Source organism: Lissotriton helveticus, chromosome 3_1 (assembly GCF_964261635.1).
Source record: "Lissotriton helveticus chromosome 3_1, aLisHel1.1, whole genome shotgun sequence".
Taxonomy (NCBI): domain Eukaryota; kingdom Metazoa; phylum Chordata; class Amphibia; order Caudata; family Salamandridae; genus Lissotriton; species Lissotriton helveticus.
In genome coordinates, this window is record NC_136061.1 from 2096845550 (window position 1) to 2096860825 (window position 15276).

At 46.3% G+C, this 15276-nt stretch overlaps 1 protein-coding gene across 4 annotated transcripts in view; it reads left to right on the forward strand.

Annotated features, from left to right (window-relative positions):
• The first annotated feature begins 5398 nt into the window (after positions 1-5398).
• The window catches only part of LOC144824137 (protein regulator of cytokinesis 1-like), a 619082-nt gene continuing 609204 nt past the window's right edge, over positions 5399-15276 (forward strand). For all 4 annotated transcript variants that reach the window (XM_078683256.1, XM_078683257.1, XM_078683258.1 and 1 more), the window contains exon 1: positions 5399-5598. In XM_078683256.1, coding sequence (XP_078539382.1) covers positions 5579-5598 — 20 coding nt within the window. In that variant the 5' untranslated portion in view covers positions 5399-5578. The remainder of the gene's footprint in view (positions 5599-15276) is intronic.

Sequence of the window (15276 nt, forward strand, 5' to 3'; positions counted from 1 at the left end):
CACCGTCCTGTGAGCACTAAATCCGCTGCAATTTAAAAATATATATATATACTAGCAGCCCGCCCCGACGTTGTCCGGGGCAGAAGGGGGCTGGGGGCAGCACCGCTGCAGGAGACGTGCAGTAGAGCGGCCATCAGCCGGAGCAGCAGAGCGTACTTACCAGCTCCCGCGCCGCCGCTCCTCCCCGCATGTCGGGTGTGTGTCCCTTGCTCCTTCCTGCGCTCCCACCAGCATCGCCGCTCCTCCCCGCGCTGGGCACTCCAATGTTGTGTGTCGTTCCCGCGCCACCGCTCCTCCCCGCATGTCGTGTTTTGTTCCCTTGCTCCTTCCTGCGCTCCGGTCCGGACAGCGAACGTCGCGTTGACGTCACGCCCACACGCCATTGCGCCTCTCGCAAGCGTTGTGACGACGCCGAACGCCGCGTGCAATCACTATATCCATATGCCCATACGGACTACTTTTCCCCTAACGCCCCCCCCCTAATGTATATGGTGTGGTTTCCTATAGCCTATGTCCATCTCCTGGACCTCCCCTTTCCAACGCTGTATTGGGTGTTGTGATTGGTGGTGTACTTTTCGAGTTTACCTGGCTCAAAGGACACAGTTCTCTCTTTATAATAGTAGGTTAGATATATATAATGGTTGAGTGTTTCATTATGTAGCCAAAACACGACAGCAGAAGTAGGGACGCGCAGAGAGGAAGCTGGATCCGCAGAAAGTTCAAAAGTTTTGCAAGAGGCACTATGTCCACTCTACAACTAGTTCCAAAGAGCAGGCCCTACTAGCATGTCTCCATATTGAAACCGAGGTCTTGTTCAAAGTACACTGGAGAAAGGAGCAGAGAGAAACCTTACTAAAAGAAGGACATAAGAGCTTTAAAAGGTTGCAGGAGAACAAAATCTTTATGAAGCACCTTAAGAACCAGAAACAAGCACTGGCAGTGCCAATAGGTCTGGCATTATAGGACTGTCGTATGATCATGTGAAGCTTTCCAAGTAAACAACAAGGGAATAGATATGCGTTTGTTCAGAAGACTTATAGAATAATACTGTGTTTCTGATAGATAACTAGATAATGTATTTTGTTTTTCTCGAAGACATGTGGGCAGAGCCAAAAACCCTCTTTAGTGCTGCTTGCATATTTGTCTGGCGACAGCTGCACTATCATGCCAGACCATAAAGACTACTTCCATCTGTGATGAAATGCTTAAAAACCAGGGTACGATTGTACTTGAACTGCGACAGCGCTGTGAAGTCATAGTAATGCAAACAGTGCTATACGAATCTCTACAACATAAAGTGAGAGGGCATGCCCATTATACATGGTGGTGCAGAGACTAAAGCAGTCATCAGCAAGTGCAACACCTTGTAAAACAAACACATTGTGGTGCGAAAACGTCATCTTAACCATGCAGAGCGAAGCTAATGTAAATGGAGAGAAATTGCAAAGTGCTTATGAAAAAAAAAGCTTGCCTCACTAGCATACCTACATCAACAGCCTGCTTCGCAGAAGCCTAGGTAAAATTCCTCTTCAGTTAGCCACCTTGATGCACACTTGTCAGCCTCACTTTAAGAGAAATAAAAGCTCTTTGCCGCCGAGAGTCAGCTTTTGCGAGGTCCGCGCGACAGAAATAAAACAAGAATAAGTGCATCTGTTTCCAATTAACGCGACCGCGAGACACATGCGTGATAATTGGAAACAGATGTCGGTGCTGACGGCAGCGCTGCTGCTCGCACTCGTGCACCCTAGGTCACAAGAGAAAGAAGGCGGGACATGCACCCACCTTTGGACAATTGCGTGCTGTCTTTCTTAGAAAGACGCATGCAAAGGCCAATAGCGGGTTAAGGAAACAAAAGCACACGCACAAACTTGTGTTCCAAAGTTTAAAGCCCTTGCTAAATGTCTTGCAGAGCACGCACCCTAGGCCACAAGAGAAAGAAGGCGGAACATGCACCCGCCTTTTGTGCTTTCTTAGAAAGACGCATGCAAAGGCCAATAGCGGGTGAAGTAAACAAAAGCACATGCACAAGCTTGTGTTCCAAAGTCTAAAGCCCTTACTAAATGTCTTGCAGAGAAGCGCATGCACGCTAGCTCAGGCGAGACCTAAAAATGTGGTGCATCTGCCACTCTTACGCAAGCAGCAAAACTTCAAGGGAGTTGCCATACTGTACCGAGGAATGATAAACTTCAAAGCATATCAAATAACGGACCCACAGCAGAACAGCACGTCTCAGTAGGAGCCCAGAGAAGAATGAATACATAGTTCTAGAATAGAAGAATTGAAAGAGTAGAATAGAAATAGAAGAAAGAAGAGATACAAGAGAATGTTACACATACTTATTACTTACACCATTATTTTGTCTGGCAAGCCTGTGTCCTTACCCCATCCACTCTGCACTGTGCCCTACATCCAGTGCAGCTACATTCGCCAAGGTGACCTCTCACCGTCCTTAACCCCATTTGCTCTGCACTGTGCCCTACATTCAGTGCAGCTATCCTTGCCCAGGTAACCCATCACCCCTGCGGACGCACCCTTTCCTTTCACTCCGGGCAAGCTTCCGCTTCCAGCCCGACCGTGTAACCTTTTACCCCCGGTTGCCACGCACTACTTGGGTAAGCGTCTGCTTTAACCCAACCGGACGGCCCCTTTTGCTTCCGGTGTCCACTCACTCCCGGGTAACCATTGGGTTCCCACCCGGCCGGGTGACCTTTCACTTCCGGTGTCCACACATTCCTTCCGGGTAAGCGTCTGTCCCACCCCCCGCCCATTTACTCTTCGCTTCCGGTGTGTACCCTTTGTTACCTGGGCAAGCCGATGTGCTTCCCGCCCGTCCAACCTGCTTTCCTGTTCCCCCATCCATCTCTGCGAGGTGACCCGGTAATCGGTCTCCCCACTTCCCCCATGCCACAGGCTCCGCCCTCTGTTCCGTAATTAATCGTTTACTTCAGGAGGGGCGGAGCCGGGAGCCGAGCGGACGCTGATCGTCTCGGCTCCCGGTCCACGAGATGCTCTGACCCGGCTCTGGGCAGATACAGCCCTTCATTTTGACCGCTCTTTTTTCCAGCACGAAGCCGAGCGAGTGGGGCAGGTGCGGAGCAGAAGCGATCGCTCCGAGGTTGGCAGACAGGCTTGATCTCCCGAGGTGAAGGAGGAGAGGGCGGAGGCGCTCAAGATGGCGGGCGGCACTGCGCCGTGGACTCCGCTGACTGCGGCCGCCGCTGGGAGGTAGGATTTCGTCCTGCGCTACCCCGGCGTGTCGAGACTCTCACCGCAGCAGCTGGCCTAATTTACTCTACCTTCACTTCGGTGGAGACCCCCACCGAGGGAATCCTCCCAGCGCCTGCCTGACTCTAAGATGGCGGCCGGAGGCGACTTTTGGATGGCGATCGCCACTTCCACTGGCTCGCCCCAACTTCTCCCCGGCCTCCTGCTAATCCTGTGGCCCTGTCTTGGACTTTTGGCCTGCCTCCCGACCTGCTGCCAGTTTGGGGCCACTGCCAGTGCCGGAATGCCCTGGGGCCCTGCAACACGGGCCGGATCCCCAGACCACTCCCCCCCCCCCCCACAGGGCACCAGTGTTCTGAATGGACTCCACACTGCTTGCGGGTGAATCCACACACAACACACCGGCAGCCGTGCAGCGCCCCATGGCCAACGCGTGACCGTACCAACAGCGTCAACATGGCCTTCACCACCTGGCGCACTCTCTCCCCCACCGAGACGGCTGACTGCAAGCTCTCCAAGATGGTGTCGCGCCTGCGGCTGGCCTCCAGCTTCATCTCCCACCTTCACTCCTGGACTTCTTGACTTTTTGCTTTGTCCTGACCATCACTTTGCTGCTGTTTTCGGACAGTTTCGCTGGACTCTAGCACTCCTCCCATTCCCTCGTCCATCAACCCTTTTCCCCGTGGATGATCCTCAAATGTTCCCTCCCTTTTCCGCTTCCCCTTCTCTCCATACCCTTGCATCCCTCCCACCCTCCCTTTGTTCTGTGACTGCATCCACACTTATGGAACTCTGCTCCTTGACTTATTGTAATAACTCTAATCAATGGTATTTGCTTTAGACCTTGCACCATATACCTTGCCTATGTGACTCTTTAGTATATCCAGTCTTATCCCCTCCCTATGTATATAGAGATAAATCTAATCACTAGTGTATGCAGTAGACCTTTGTACTCTCTACCATTCCTATGTGTCCATTAGAGTATATCCGGTCTTATCCCTTCCTTTGTATTTAGAGATAACTCTAATGACTAGTCTCCTATGTGACTCTTAGATTATTTCCATGAGTATCCCTTCCCTATGTATATAGAAATAACTCTAATCACTAGGACATGCAGTAGTCCGCTTTGCTCTCTTCCATTCCTATGTGACCTTTAGAGTATATCCAGTCTTACCCCTTCCCTATGTATATAGAGATAACTCTAATCACTAGTTTATGCAGGAGTCCGCTGTGCGCTCTACCATTCCTCTGTGACTTTTAGAGTATATCCATGTGTATCCCCTCCATAAGTAGATAGAAATATCTCTAGTATATGCCTAGAGTTTATCCATTTGTATCTCCTCCTTGTGTGACTCTATCTCTTGTACATTTGACATTTTTTCTGTTTGTACCTTTTTTTGTAACGCATGTAATCCTAAATCCGTATGTTTTCAACTGGTTCTTATGTAAGTCAAACATTTGCAAATCTGTTCTTCCGAATGTAACCATCAGTCCTTATAGTTGAAACTGGGTCCTATGTAAAGCGCTCTGACACCTTCGGGTAAAGTTTGCGCTATATAAAATCGCATAAATAAATAAATAAATAAAAATACTGTAAGACTAAGCGTACCAAAAAGGTTCCGCATTAACTGTTAGAGCCGCCGAATTTGAAGCTGGGGAACAGGGATCCAGTCTCAGGCTCAACATCGTGTTATTCTGGACAGATCACTTAATCTCTTCGTGCCTGGAAATCAATGAGATTGTCACTTTTGCCTCATGTAATGTAACGTTTGCTTTTGTAATTTGCTCACTTGTAATGTTCTCATGTATCAGTTCTGTTCCTATTGTGAAGCGCTCTGACACCTTCGGGTAAAGTCCGCGCTATATAAAAATGCATAAATAAATAAATGCGTCCTCTGTAACGCAACTGATACTCGTAAAGCGCTCCTACTCCTTCTGGTCGAGGTCGCGCTATATATAACTGGAGAAAAAAACAATGTTTAAGAGCAAGTCAAAACCGAAGAACACAATACTATAAGCCGCAACGTTAGCTGCCTGACCTTAACATGGCTACTTGTCTTCTTTGAATTGGGTAACGAGCCACCACACTACGCAGGCGTGGTGCGCTGAAGTCTGGGCGTGTTGTTCGTACGCATGAAACGTATGATGTCAAGCCGTTCGACCATTGGTGTACCTGCTTTAGTTGCCGTTCAATTTGAAAAATTCTAGTTGTGCACTTTTGCAGCGAAACCGTCGTAGTCGTGGGGGGTCGCGTATCTAAATGCGGATTACTGCTAACTGGTTTGGAATCATTTGTAGGATATAACGAAATTGCTTCAGTTGCCGCTTTGTACGCGGAGTGGGGAGAACACGGATGGCCGCGATGAGACGGAGGTAAGGGAGACAGTGTTGGTGCCCTGTTCATCGAAGGGTTTTGGCGGGGCTCTAAGGCGACGGCTGGTGTTTTACAAATATTTGGCATCATTAGGCTGACCAAGAAAAAAAATGCCAGTGCAGGAGGGCGGTGAAAGTTAATAATTTGCGTTACTTTAACCTTTGATAAATTATACTTTGGCGTTCTACCGGTCCATGTAAGCTTGCACTCACATCATACTTGAAAAAAGCTATGTTGTTTTGAGATGGGACTGAAAGCCACAAGAGACTGTATGCAACCAGCTTCAACGTGCGTGCCTTCACTGGGCACTCAAATGACCAACACACTACACCCACCCATTTTTAAATACCCATACCTAATTCCAGAAATATACAGGCATCAGTGTACACATACACGTTGTGTAATAGTAATTACATTAAGGTGGGTTTATTTGTTAGTTTTTCTACATCAGCGTGCTGATTTGCAACATCAAAGCTGCCAAGTTTTCAGACTGCTTATGTGTGACGTTTCCATGGCGTAAGTGTGCTTATGAGTGAACTTCCATTACCAAAAGTGACATGCCAAGTGACACATTAACACAAGTAAACCAAACTATGAAGACTATTAAACCACAAAACCGCATAAATCCGCTCCTTTTGAGCATTATCGAGCTCTGGAAAAGCCCTGTTTATTGGCTACATTGCATCGTGTGACATCCTGGCTTCCCAACTTCACCAAACTGTGATCCTAAGCAAATATCTTTTTTCCCTGTATCTTCTTTTTCTTCATAATCACATATTCGAGCACCTTTAAATATGTGAGTCCAAGATATCTCCTGTACAAAACCAATATTGCGTTTGATTTAAAAGAATATAATTTTGCTCCATCTCTAATAATCTAGACCACTTAAAAGAGTGTACATGAGAAGTCTCCTCTACAAGTATTAGGCTTTTGTGACTGCTTGAGGACGAGTTTGACAGAGGGTACTAGGACTGTAGCAATAACGCGAGGAGGAAGAATCTGTGCCAAAATCCCAGCCACCACCAAATGTGTCTTGACAACATGTCAGTATATTCATGACAACCTCTCCTTTTCCCGACCCGGGAGGCTCTGACAGTGTGCCCAGCAGCTGCAGGCTCGCAACTGACACTGGGAATCACACCGTTACGCTCACAAAACTTCAAGCTATTCCAGGGGGCAGAGAGGAGCTGCAAAGTTCTTTTGGTTAGAAAATGTCAAAACTAACTTAGGCAGCTCTACACCTTTTACTATGAATGTATTCTATAAAAAATACGACTTTCAAAATGTGATAATGCATGACATCAATATCTTGTAGTTACGTAAATTCATGCAGTTTCAAAGTCACTTGTGGTCTATTTTCTATGGGATCTTAAGTTAATTTTTATTGTGCTCCACTCAAAGTAGGAGATGGTGTTGTAACATGTAGAAAGATCCATTTCTTCAGCAAAGATCATTCAAAATGGAGTGGGCAGTGGTTAAGGTCCTTCGTTCTTTTGTTTGTTAGGGGGAGCCCCCCTTCAACCATTGGATTTTTAAAGTATCCCTTACACTTAGGCACCACTGCATTCTGTGGTTTACATTTTGCAACGCGTACATTTTGCTTTGGTGACTGCACCAAAGGTATCTCACCAGGATCCAGCTGCTGTTCTTTGCTGAGAGTGCCCTCTTCGTGTTACTAAGGTTTCTGTCTTCTTGTTGTTACTGCCAGTGTAGTACTATTGATTTCCCTGAGCCCTCCTCTGCCTCCCACTTCCTGTTCAGGACCGAGCCGGTGCCTTCACCGCGGAGTGACTCTTGGGCCCTGTTTTATTGTAGTGCTCCCTTCATCGACAGGAAACTGATAAGTTACTCAAATGTATTGTAGGAGAGCAGGCAGCAACCTCTACTCCGCATCAAGTATTTCTTTAACTGCCTGTCTCTCACCATACCAGAACCCATGATTGTTTCCATAGCACCTGGACTATATCCGGCCAATCGGATACCACGCATTGTTCCCCTTTAGCAAATACAACAGAAGATGTAACCTTTATAATAATTACCTATTATAAAATCGAATAGCTAGAATACCTCATATACTAAACCCAACTTAAGACTTATTGCAAATAACTCTAGATAATATTATGTAAATTGATATCACTGTGTACGATAGCATTACCGTATCAACACATTATGCAATTTGTAGCTTCACATTAATTAACCCACAACAAACTTTTTAGGACACAAGGCGATTCTCCAACTGTGAGTTGTCTTGGAACCCTCCTGATAAGTGGTACTCTTATCAAACGTTCTACTGGCACCATGCCCTAGCCATCATCTCCTCTACTCCACAGCTCCATTCATTCTCAGCTATACAGTCCCCATTCTCTCCACTAACAATTTTCCACCTCTATTCTCCACAGACTTTATAGTTTGTTCCTCTTACATCCAGAACCAGTTCCCGATGTCACTGTTCTATCTTTTATCCTCTGCTGAAGCTTTGTTACATCTAGCTAATCTATTAAAATGCCAGATTTTACCATCTAACAATTTGGCAGAGCAAGCAACAACCTCTAACCCTTGAAGTGGCTCGGAAAATGTGCTACTGCCCTTCTTAACCTTTTGATCAATTCTAATATGCACCCATTCGCCCTTCTGCAGCATGACTTCTTTTAACCTTTCTTTTTATCATAGTAATCCTTGTTTGTCCTTTGAGCCAGTGCCAGGTTCTCCATAATCACAGTAGGAGACCATTTCCTTTCTATTTCCACGGACATCCAAGCTTTATTATCCTTGGTGAATGCCTCACGCCATCTCAGCACTTAGAACTGACTGTAACCCGTCACTGGGGGAGTAATTCTGTAAGCCCAGATTAATTTGTTTGCTTCCTTTTCCAATTCCTTCCAGCACTTATTTTCATTTGCACACTTCCCATTATCACATGATTAAATCCCTCCACACAACCATTCACTACTGGACGATATACTGCTGTGTGCACTGCATGAACTCCATTCATGGTGAAGATTTTTTTTTCAATTTATCAGCCTTTAACTATGGGCCATCGTCATTTAACAATTGCTTCGAAATGCCTCTCCTCAGAAAGGTCCCTCCGAAAAATTATTCCACCACATCAGTATTTGGAATAAAAATCCATTCGTGCCATGGTGTGCTTCGGTACCCACTCTTTGTTCTGAATGGGGTCCAAGATATTCACAGCTAAATCCTACCAGGGATCCTCAGGAAATTCTATCCTGCCCCCCAAAAGGAGGTCTCAATGTCTTCTGGGGCTTATCAGCGTTAGCACAACTACATTATTGTACACCTCTTTCAATTTCCGAATCTAAACCTGGCCACTAGTATGAACTCTTGACCCCCATCTTAGATTTGACTATCCCTAAATTACCTCATACATTAATTCCAGAATCCTTTCCCTCAATTGACGGGGAGGTAGCATTTTATGCCCTCTCAATAAACAGAAAGCTCCTCTGTTTCCATAATTTCTTAGTTTCCTTATTTAGTTTGCTCTTGGCTGGCCGCTCTTCCAACACAAATCTCTTAATGTCCACCTTGATGTCATCCACTTTGTACTTTTCTATCCACTCATTCTACAGAATGGCTTAACTTCTTCACCAACCACAGCCACACTGTACTCGTCCCATTCATCCTGCAACGGAACATCTGTAGTGAGGATGGCATTTACTTTTAGATTGAATCCATGTAATGGAAGCTCAGTACATATGTCCTTCTGAATGCTCAGAAATTCATTATTCAATTCGTCATTCTATTTAAAAACCTTACGTTCCTTAAGCAGTTGACTCAATCCATAAGCTTTTTCTGCTAAATTAACAAATTTTGAATGAAATCCAGAAAGGCCTAAAAAAGACGTAACCTCATCTTTGCAGGTTGGCGCAGGTGTGTTACTTAGTCTTTATTGATTTCAAAAGAATTTTATTGGTAGTTTCAGACATAAAAACAGAACATAATAAAATTAATGATGGCAATCATAGAAATGTGGTACATACAGTGGTGAGCAACAGGTTCCAAGTCATACAGTTGAGGTGCAAAATTGGATAAGAGCCGAAATGGACGATGGTAAGTACCCATAAGCAAACATAACACTGAATAATACAACACAAAGCAGTAGAATGAAGGAAGCAGATCTTGCATGGTACAGCACCTAGATTAGCAGAGTCCACCGTAGTAACCCATGTTTGGTCCATAATTTGTCATCATGAATGGAGGTGAACAGCAATATGTACATGGCTGCAGGAAAGTGAGCCAGTCACGGGAGTAATGAGGCGTGTGAGGTCAAGGTGGCGGCTAGTTGGTCAAGGGAACGAGGGATTGGATCAGAGAGGCTTGTGTGCACTAAAGTAATTGTCAAGGGTGATCCATAAGCGTCTGTGCGGGGGGCGTCAAGGTGATTGCAGAAGGGCTGTATTATCCGCTCTGCAGAGACTAAGTACCCAGTTCAGCCAGCATAATTTGCTTTCCGGGTGTCCTTCCAATTATTGAGGATCACTTTTATAGCAGCGGTGAGTAGAAGATCAAGCAAGGCCCTATCATTGTCGTTGAGGGACTCTGTTTTGAGAAACCCAAAGACTAGATAAGGTAATTCCCTGGGTGGGAAGAAGGCAAATACTTTATCAGTAAAATCAAAGACTTTATCCCAGAATGGGGCTACATATTCACATTGAAGGATAAGGTGTTCCAGGTCGCCGTCTGCACATTTGCAGTTCCAGCAGAAAGCGTCAGGCCTGATATTGTGGGGCAAAAAGACGCGCCGGCGTCCAAAAGGCATTATGGAGAAGCCAGAATTTACTTTAGGATAATGCGGGGCTGATTTTGTGGCGCATGCAGAAATCCCAGGTTTTGGCCCAGTCCGTATCTGAGATAGGGAAAGGAGAGCATGATGTCCAGAACTGTTTGATATGAGCAGTGAGATTGGAATGCCGTGGTCGTAGGAGTTTATAAATCCATGACACCTGGTGTCCAAGCCTGTTTAATCTGGTGAAGTAGGGCGGAAGGGAGGGAGGATTAGAGGAGAGATTCGCTTATGTGATTGCTGTTTTTATGTGTAGAAAGGTATAGAACTCAAGGGAGCTAAGATTACATTTGGATTAAAGGTCCTTGAACGATGAGGGTATGCCCCTTCATAGAGTTGGTGTGGAAAGTAAATGCCTTTTTCCAACCAGAGACAATTGTGTAGTGGTTTGCCTTTGTAGAGCACCGTGAGGTTATTCCATATTGATTCCCATCGTGAACATCTGATGGAGGCCTCGAGCAGTTTATCCACTTTAAGAAGAGCTATTCTTGTATTTCTAAAAATAGGTCTCGAACAGATGATTGAGTTTCGTTTAGTGAACAGGGCAGTGGCTGGTGCTACATGCGCAAGAAGGGCCTTCTCCAGCTCAAGCCACACAGGGGAATAACCCTCTGGTGGAGATGCAGTTTGGTATCTTTTGAAGTCCGTTAGGTTGACTCCACCTGCAGACTTGTCTAGGCGCAGTTTCTTCAAACTAATTCTTGGTTTTTTTTTCCCTCTCCATAGAAAGTTTGTGATTATGGCATCTAACTTGTGATGGAATTCCAGGGATAACGTGAGAGGCAGCATGGTGATTAAATAGTTGACTAAAGGGGAAGTCATCATTTTGATGGTCTCAATTCTTCCCCACCAGGTAATGAAGCGGGGGGGACCACCCGTCTAATTGCGTTTTAATTTTTTCTAAGGTTATTTTTTCGTTGCGTTGAAGGGTTTCAGCAAGAGTGCTACCAAACTCAACCCCAAGATATTTAATGAAGCCTGGCTGCCAGTACAGGCTCTAGTTACCCAGCATGTCCCTTGTACTGAGAATGTTTAGCGCTTTAACCTCAGATTTATCTCGGTTTAGTTTATATCCGGAATGTAGGGAATAGGTTTCTATGGTGGACATGAGGCCCTCAATGGAGGAGTCTGGCTGTTCAGTGACCACTAGGATGTCATCTGCGTATGCCGCCAATTTCACTCGCATGTTACCAAATTCCACCCCCTTGATGTTTTTGTTACTTTTAATGGCAGCTAAGACGGGTTCAAGGGCAAGGAGGAAAAAGCTTGGAGAGAGGGGGCAACCCTGCCTAGTACCTTGTTCTAAGCAGAAAGGTGCGGAAAGGGAGCTATTTATGGCAATACGGGCTGATGGGGAGGAATATACAGCCATAACCATATCTATATAGGGATTCCCCAAATCAAAGGGCTGCATACAATGTTGTAAGAAAAGCCAACGGAAGGAGTGGCAGTTATTTTGGCTTTCTCTAAGACATGGCAGAGTAATCTAGTATTATCATTGGCTAGCCTGTGTTTGAGGAAACCCACCTGCGAATTACTAATTAACTTGGGAAGGAATGTATTCAGTCTGATGGCTAAGATTTTAGCATACATTTTACAATCCAGATTTATAAGGGAGATTGGGCGATAATTATTGGTAAAAAGGGGGTCTTTAACTTCTTTGGTGGACTATTTAGAGTCCAACAGCCTATTGCGCGCCTCTCAGACAGGGTTTCGCCCTCTACACGGGACTGAAACTGCCCTTTTAGCGGTAACGGAGGAGGCGAGAGCTGTGTTGGACCGGGGTGGAAAAGTCGCCATTATTTTGTTAGATCTCAGCGCCGCGTTCGACACGGTTAACCATGTCACGCTACTACAACGACTGGCGAACATGGGCGTGTCGGGCGCGGCCCTGGAATGGCTGTCATCCTTCCTGGCTAACCGCTTCTTCCAGGTCTTTGAGGGCGAGACGGTGTCTCCTAAACACCCACTCAGGTGTGGAGTCCCGCAGGGCTCCTCCCTGAGCCCCACCCTCTTTAATGCCTACATGGAACCCCTAGACAGGATAGTCCATCCCTTCGGTGTGCGTATTGTCACCTACGGGGACGATACCCAGCTGGTGGTCTCCTTAGACCACTCTGAGGGATCGTCCCACACCTTAGGTCCCTGTCTAGAGGCTGTCGCCAGATGGATGCAATCTTCCTGTCTGAAACTTAATGGGGAGAAGACAGACATCATTCTCCTGGGCAACCCTTCTCCCGCTGCCCTTGCATCCATCTGGCCTCCATGTCTGTGCTCGCCTCCTGTCCCCAAATAAAGAGCCTCGGGATCTGGCTCGACAAAGCTTTGGACTTCTCGGCCCAAGCAACTAAGACCGCCACCACCTGCTTTGGGATTATGAGGATGTTGCGGAAGGTGCTCCCTCTGCTCCCATTCCAGGCAAGGAGGGTTTTGGTCCAGGCCCTCATACTCTCCCGCCTGGACTATGGGAATGCTCTTTATATGGGAGCTCCGATTTCCGTCACCCAGAAACTCCAAGTCACACAAAATAGTGCGGCCCGTCTACTCTATAACCTCCCTCGCTGGCAGTCAGCGAGGAATTCCCTAAAGGAGCTCCACTGGCTCCCTGTAGGGGCAAGAGTACAATTCAAGGCTATGTGCATCCTACACAAAGTCTTTCATCGTACAGGTCCCGCAATTCTTCACCCTCTGGCTATACCCTACGTCCCGTCCCGCTCCCTTCGTTCCTGTACCCTCCAGCTGGCCACCCCCACCAGAGTCAGGAAAGCCCGCTGGGGAGGCCGCTCCTTCTCCCATACCGCGGCTAAGCTCTGGAACACTCTCCCTTTATCTCTCCGAGGTAACAGTAACCACATGTCCTTCAGGAAAGCTCTGAAAACGCACCTGTACGGTAAAACCTGCTGAACTGCTCGCGTTGAGTATTCAGTCACAAGCGCTGCGAGGCCTCCGGGTAGTCTAGCGCTATACAAGTGCAATTTTCATTCATTTTGGAATAACCATTATCGCGGCCTCATTCATTGAATTAGTGACAGCACCTTTGGACATAAAGGATTGTAAGAGGTTCAAGAGGCCCGGGCTAACAGGTCCCACAAATTCCTTATAAAAATTGGCTGAGAAGCCATCAGGGCCAGGGGCCTTGTTGTTTTTAAGGGATTTGATGGAAGTGGAGATTTCCTGTAATGTGAACGGTGATCCCAACTTGGAGCGAACCTCCTCGGAGAGTCTAGGAAGGTCTAAGGAATTCAAGTATTTCGTGCAAGCAGCAGAGTCAAACGTTAACTTATTTTTATAGAGGTCCTCATAGAAAGATTGGAAGGTGTGCAGGATGTTGTTGTGTTTGGTGTGGGTGTTATTGGTTTGGTCTTTAATGGACGCAATATGGAATTTTTTTTGTTTTTTTGTTTGAGGTAAGACGCGAGGAATTTACCGGCTTTATTGCCCTCACATAATTTTAGTGCCTTGAATTTGTTTATCCATACTCCTGCCCTTTTGCTTAAAATTGCATTATATTCGTACTTCATCTTAGTAAGGCGCTCTAAGATGGAATTATTACCAATTTCAGCTGCTTGAGAGATCTCTAGAGCTTTGATATCCTTCTCAAGGATTTCCAGAGCATGATTTAGTTTTTTGGTCATTTGGGCTCGGATGCCAATGATAACGCCCCTAGTCGTGGCCTTAAAGGCATCCGAGATGTCTGAGTCTGGCAGAATGTTCAAGGTGAAGAATTCCAGAATGGCGGTCTCTATCTTAGTCTTATTTTCAGGAACGAACAGGATGTCGTCATTGTAGCGCCAACGTTTCGAGGGGAGGATAGAGTGTGAGCCTACAAGCTTGGCATGGATACAAGAGTGATCCGAGATTAGTTTGGGGACAATGTCAGTTTCCTCTATGGGGTGAGTGAAAGGGCTAGAAATGAAAATGTAGTCGATTCTCGAGTAGGAGTGGTGAGGGGCCGAATAGAATGTTTAATCTCGGCCGTTGGATGCTGTAGGCGCCATGAGTCGTGTAGATTGTATTTGGAACGGAGACGGGTCAGAGTATCTTGGGAGCGTGACGGGTGGTATGAGCATTTGGATTGGCGGTCTAGGAGGGGATCTAGGGGATCTAGGGGAAGGTTAAAGTCCCCACGACAATTAAAAGTTCCTCTTGGGGGATGGTTTCTAATGCAGATGAGTCAGATTCCCAGAACTATGGGACATCCGAGTTAGGACCATAGATGCTTACTACATGAATGGGGTAGTCGTCTCTCATGAGGTGTGCCACAAGCAGCCTGCCATCATCGTCATGAGTGTGTGAGGTAATAGAGATGTTTGATTTTTCGCGATAAGGGTAATCACTCCCCTCTTTTTGTGAATCGTGGAGGAGCAGAGGGTGTGGGAAATCCAATGTTGATTAATGAACGCTGCATCTTCTTTTGATAATTTTGTCTCCTGAAGAAGGATATCGCCTTTGGATTTAGCTAGATATTCAAGGATTTTTTTACGTTTAGCTGGGTGTTTAAGACCCTAGACGTTTAGCGAAACTATGTTGTGACTTTCTACCAGTGATTTGTTTTGAGTCATCTAGACTGCGTTTATCGCAAGAGAAGTGGCTAGCACACTACGACTGGGGTTGCGCGAACCAATGGGCGCATGTATTAGGTAGGGGAGTGACAAGTCAAGACCGGGACCTGTGAGCTCCAGAAGACTTCTGAAGACAGTAAGCTTGTGGACTGTTGAACTAAACCCACCGACAAATGTGACTCTGCTTTTGATGTCTGCTGTACAAAACAAACTAATGAAACAAAATCCTACTGAAACAACCAAAATTACATTTACTCCTTGCCCCCCCAACCCACCCTCCACCCGGTGCCCCTAGACCCCTTCTCCCCTCCCCC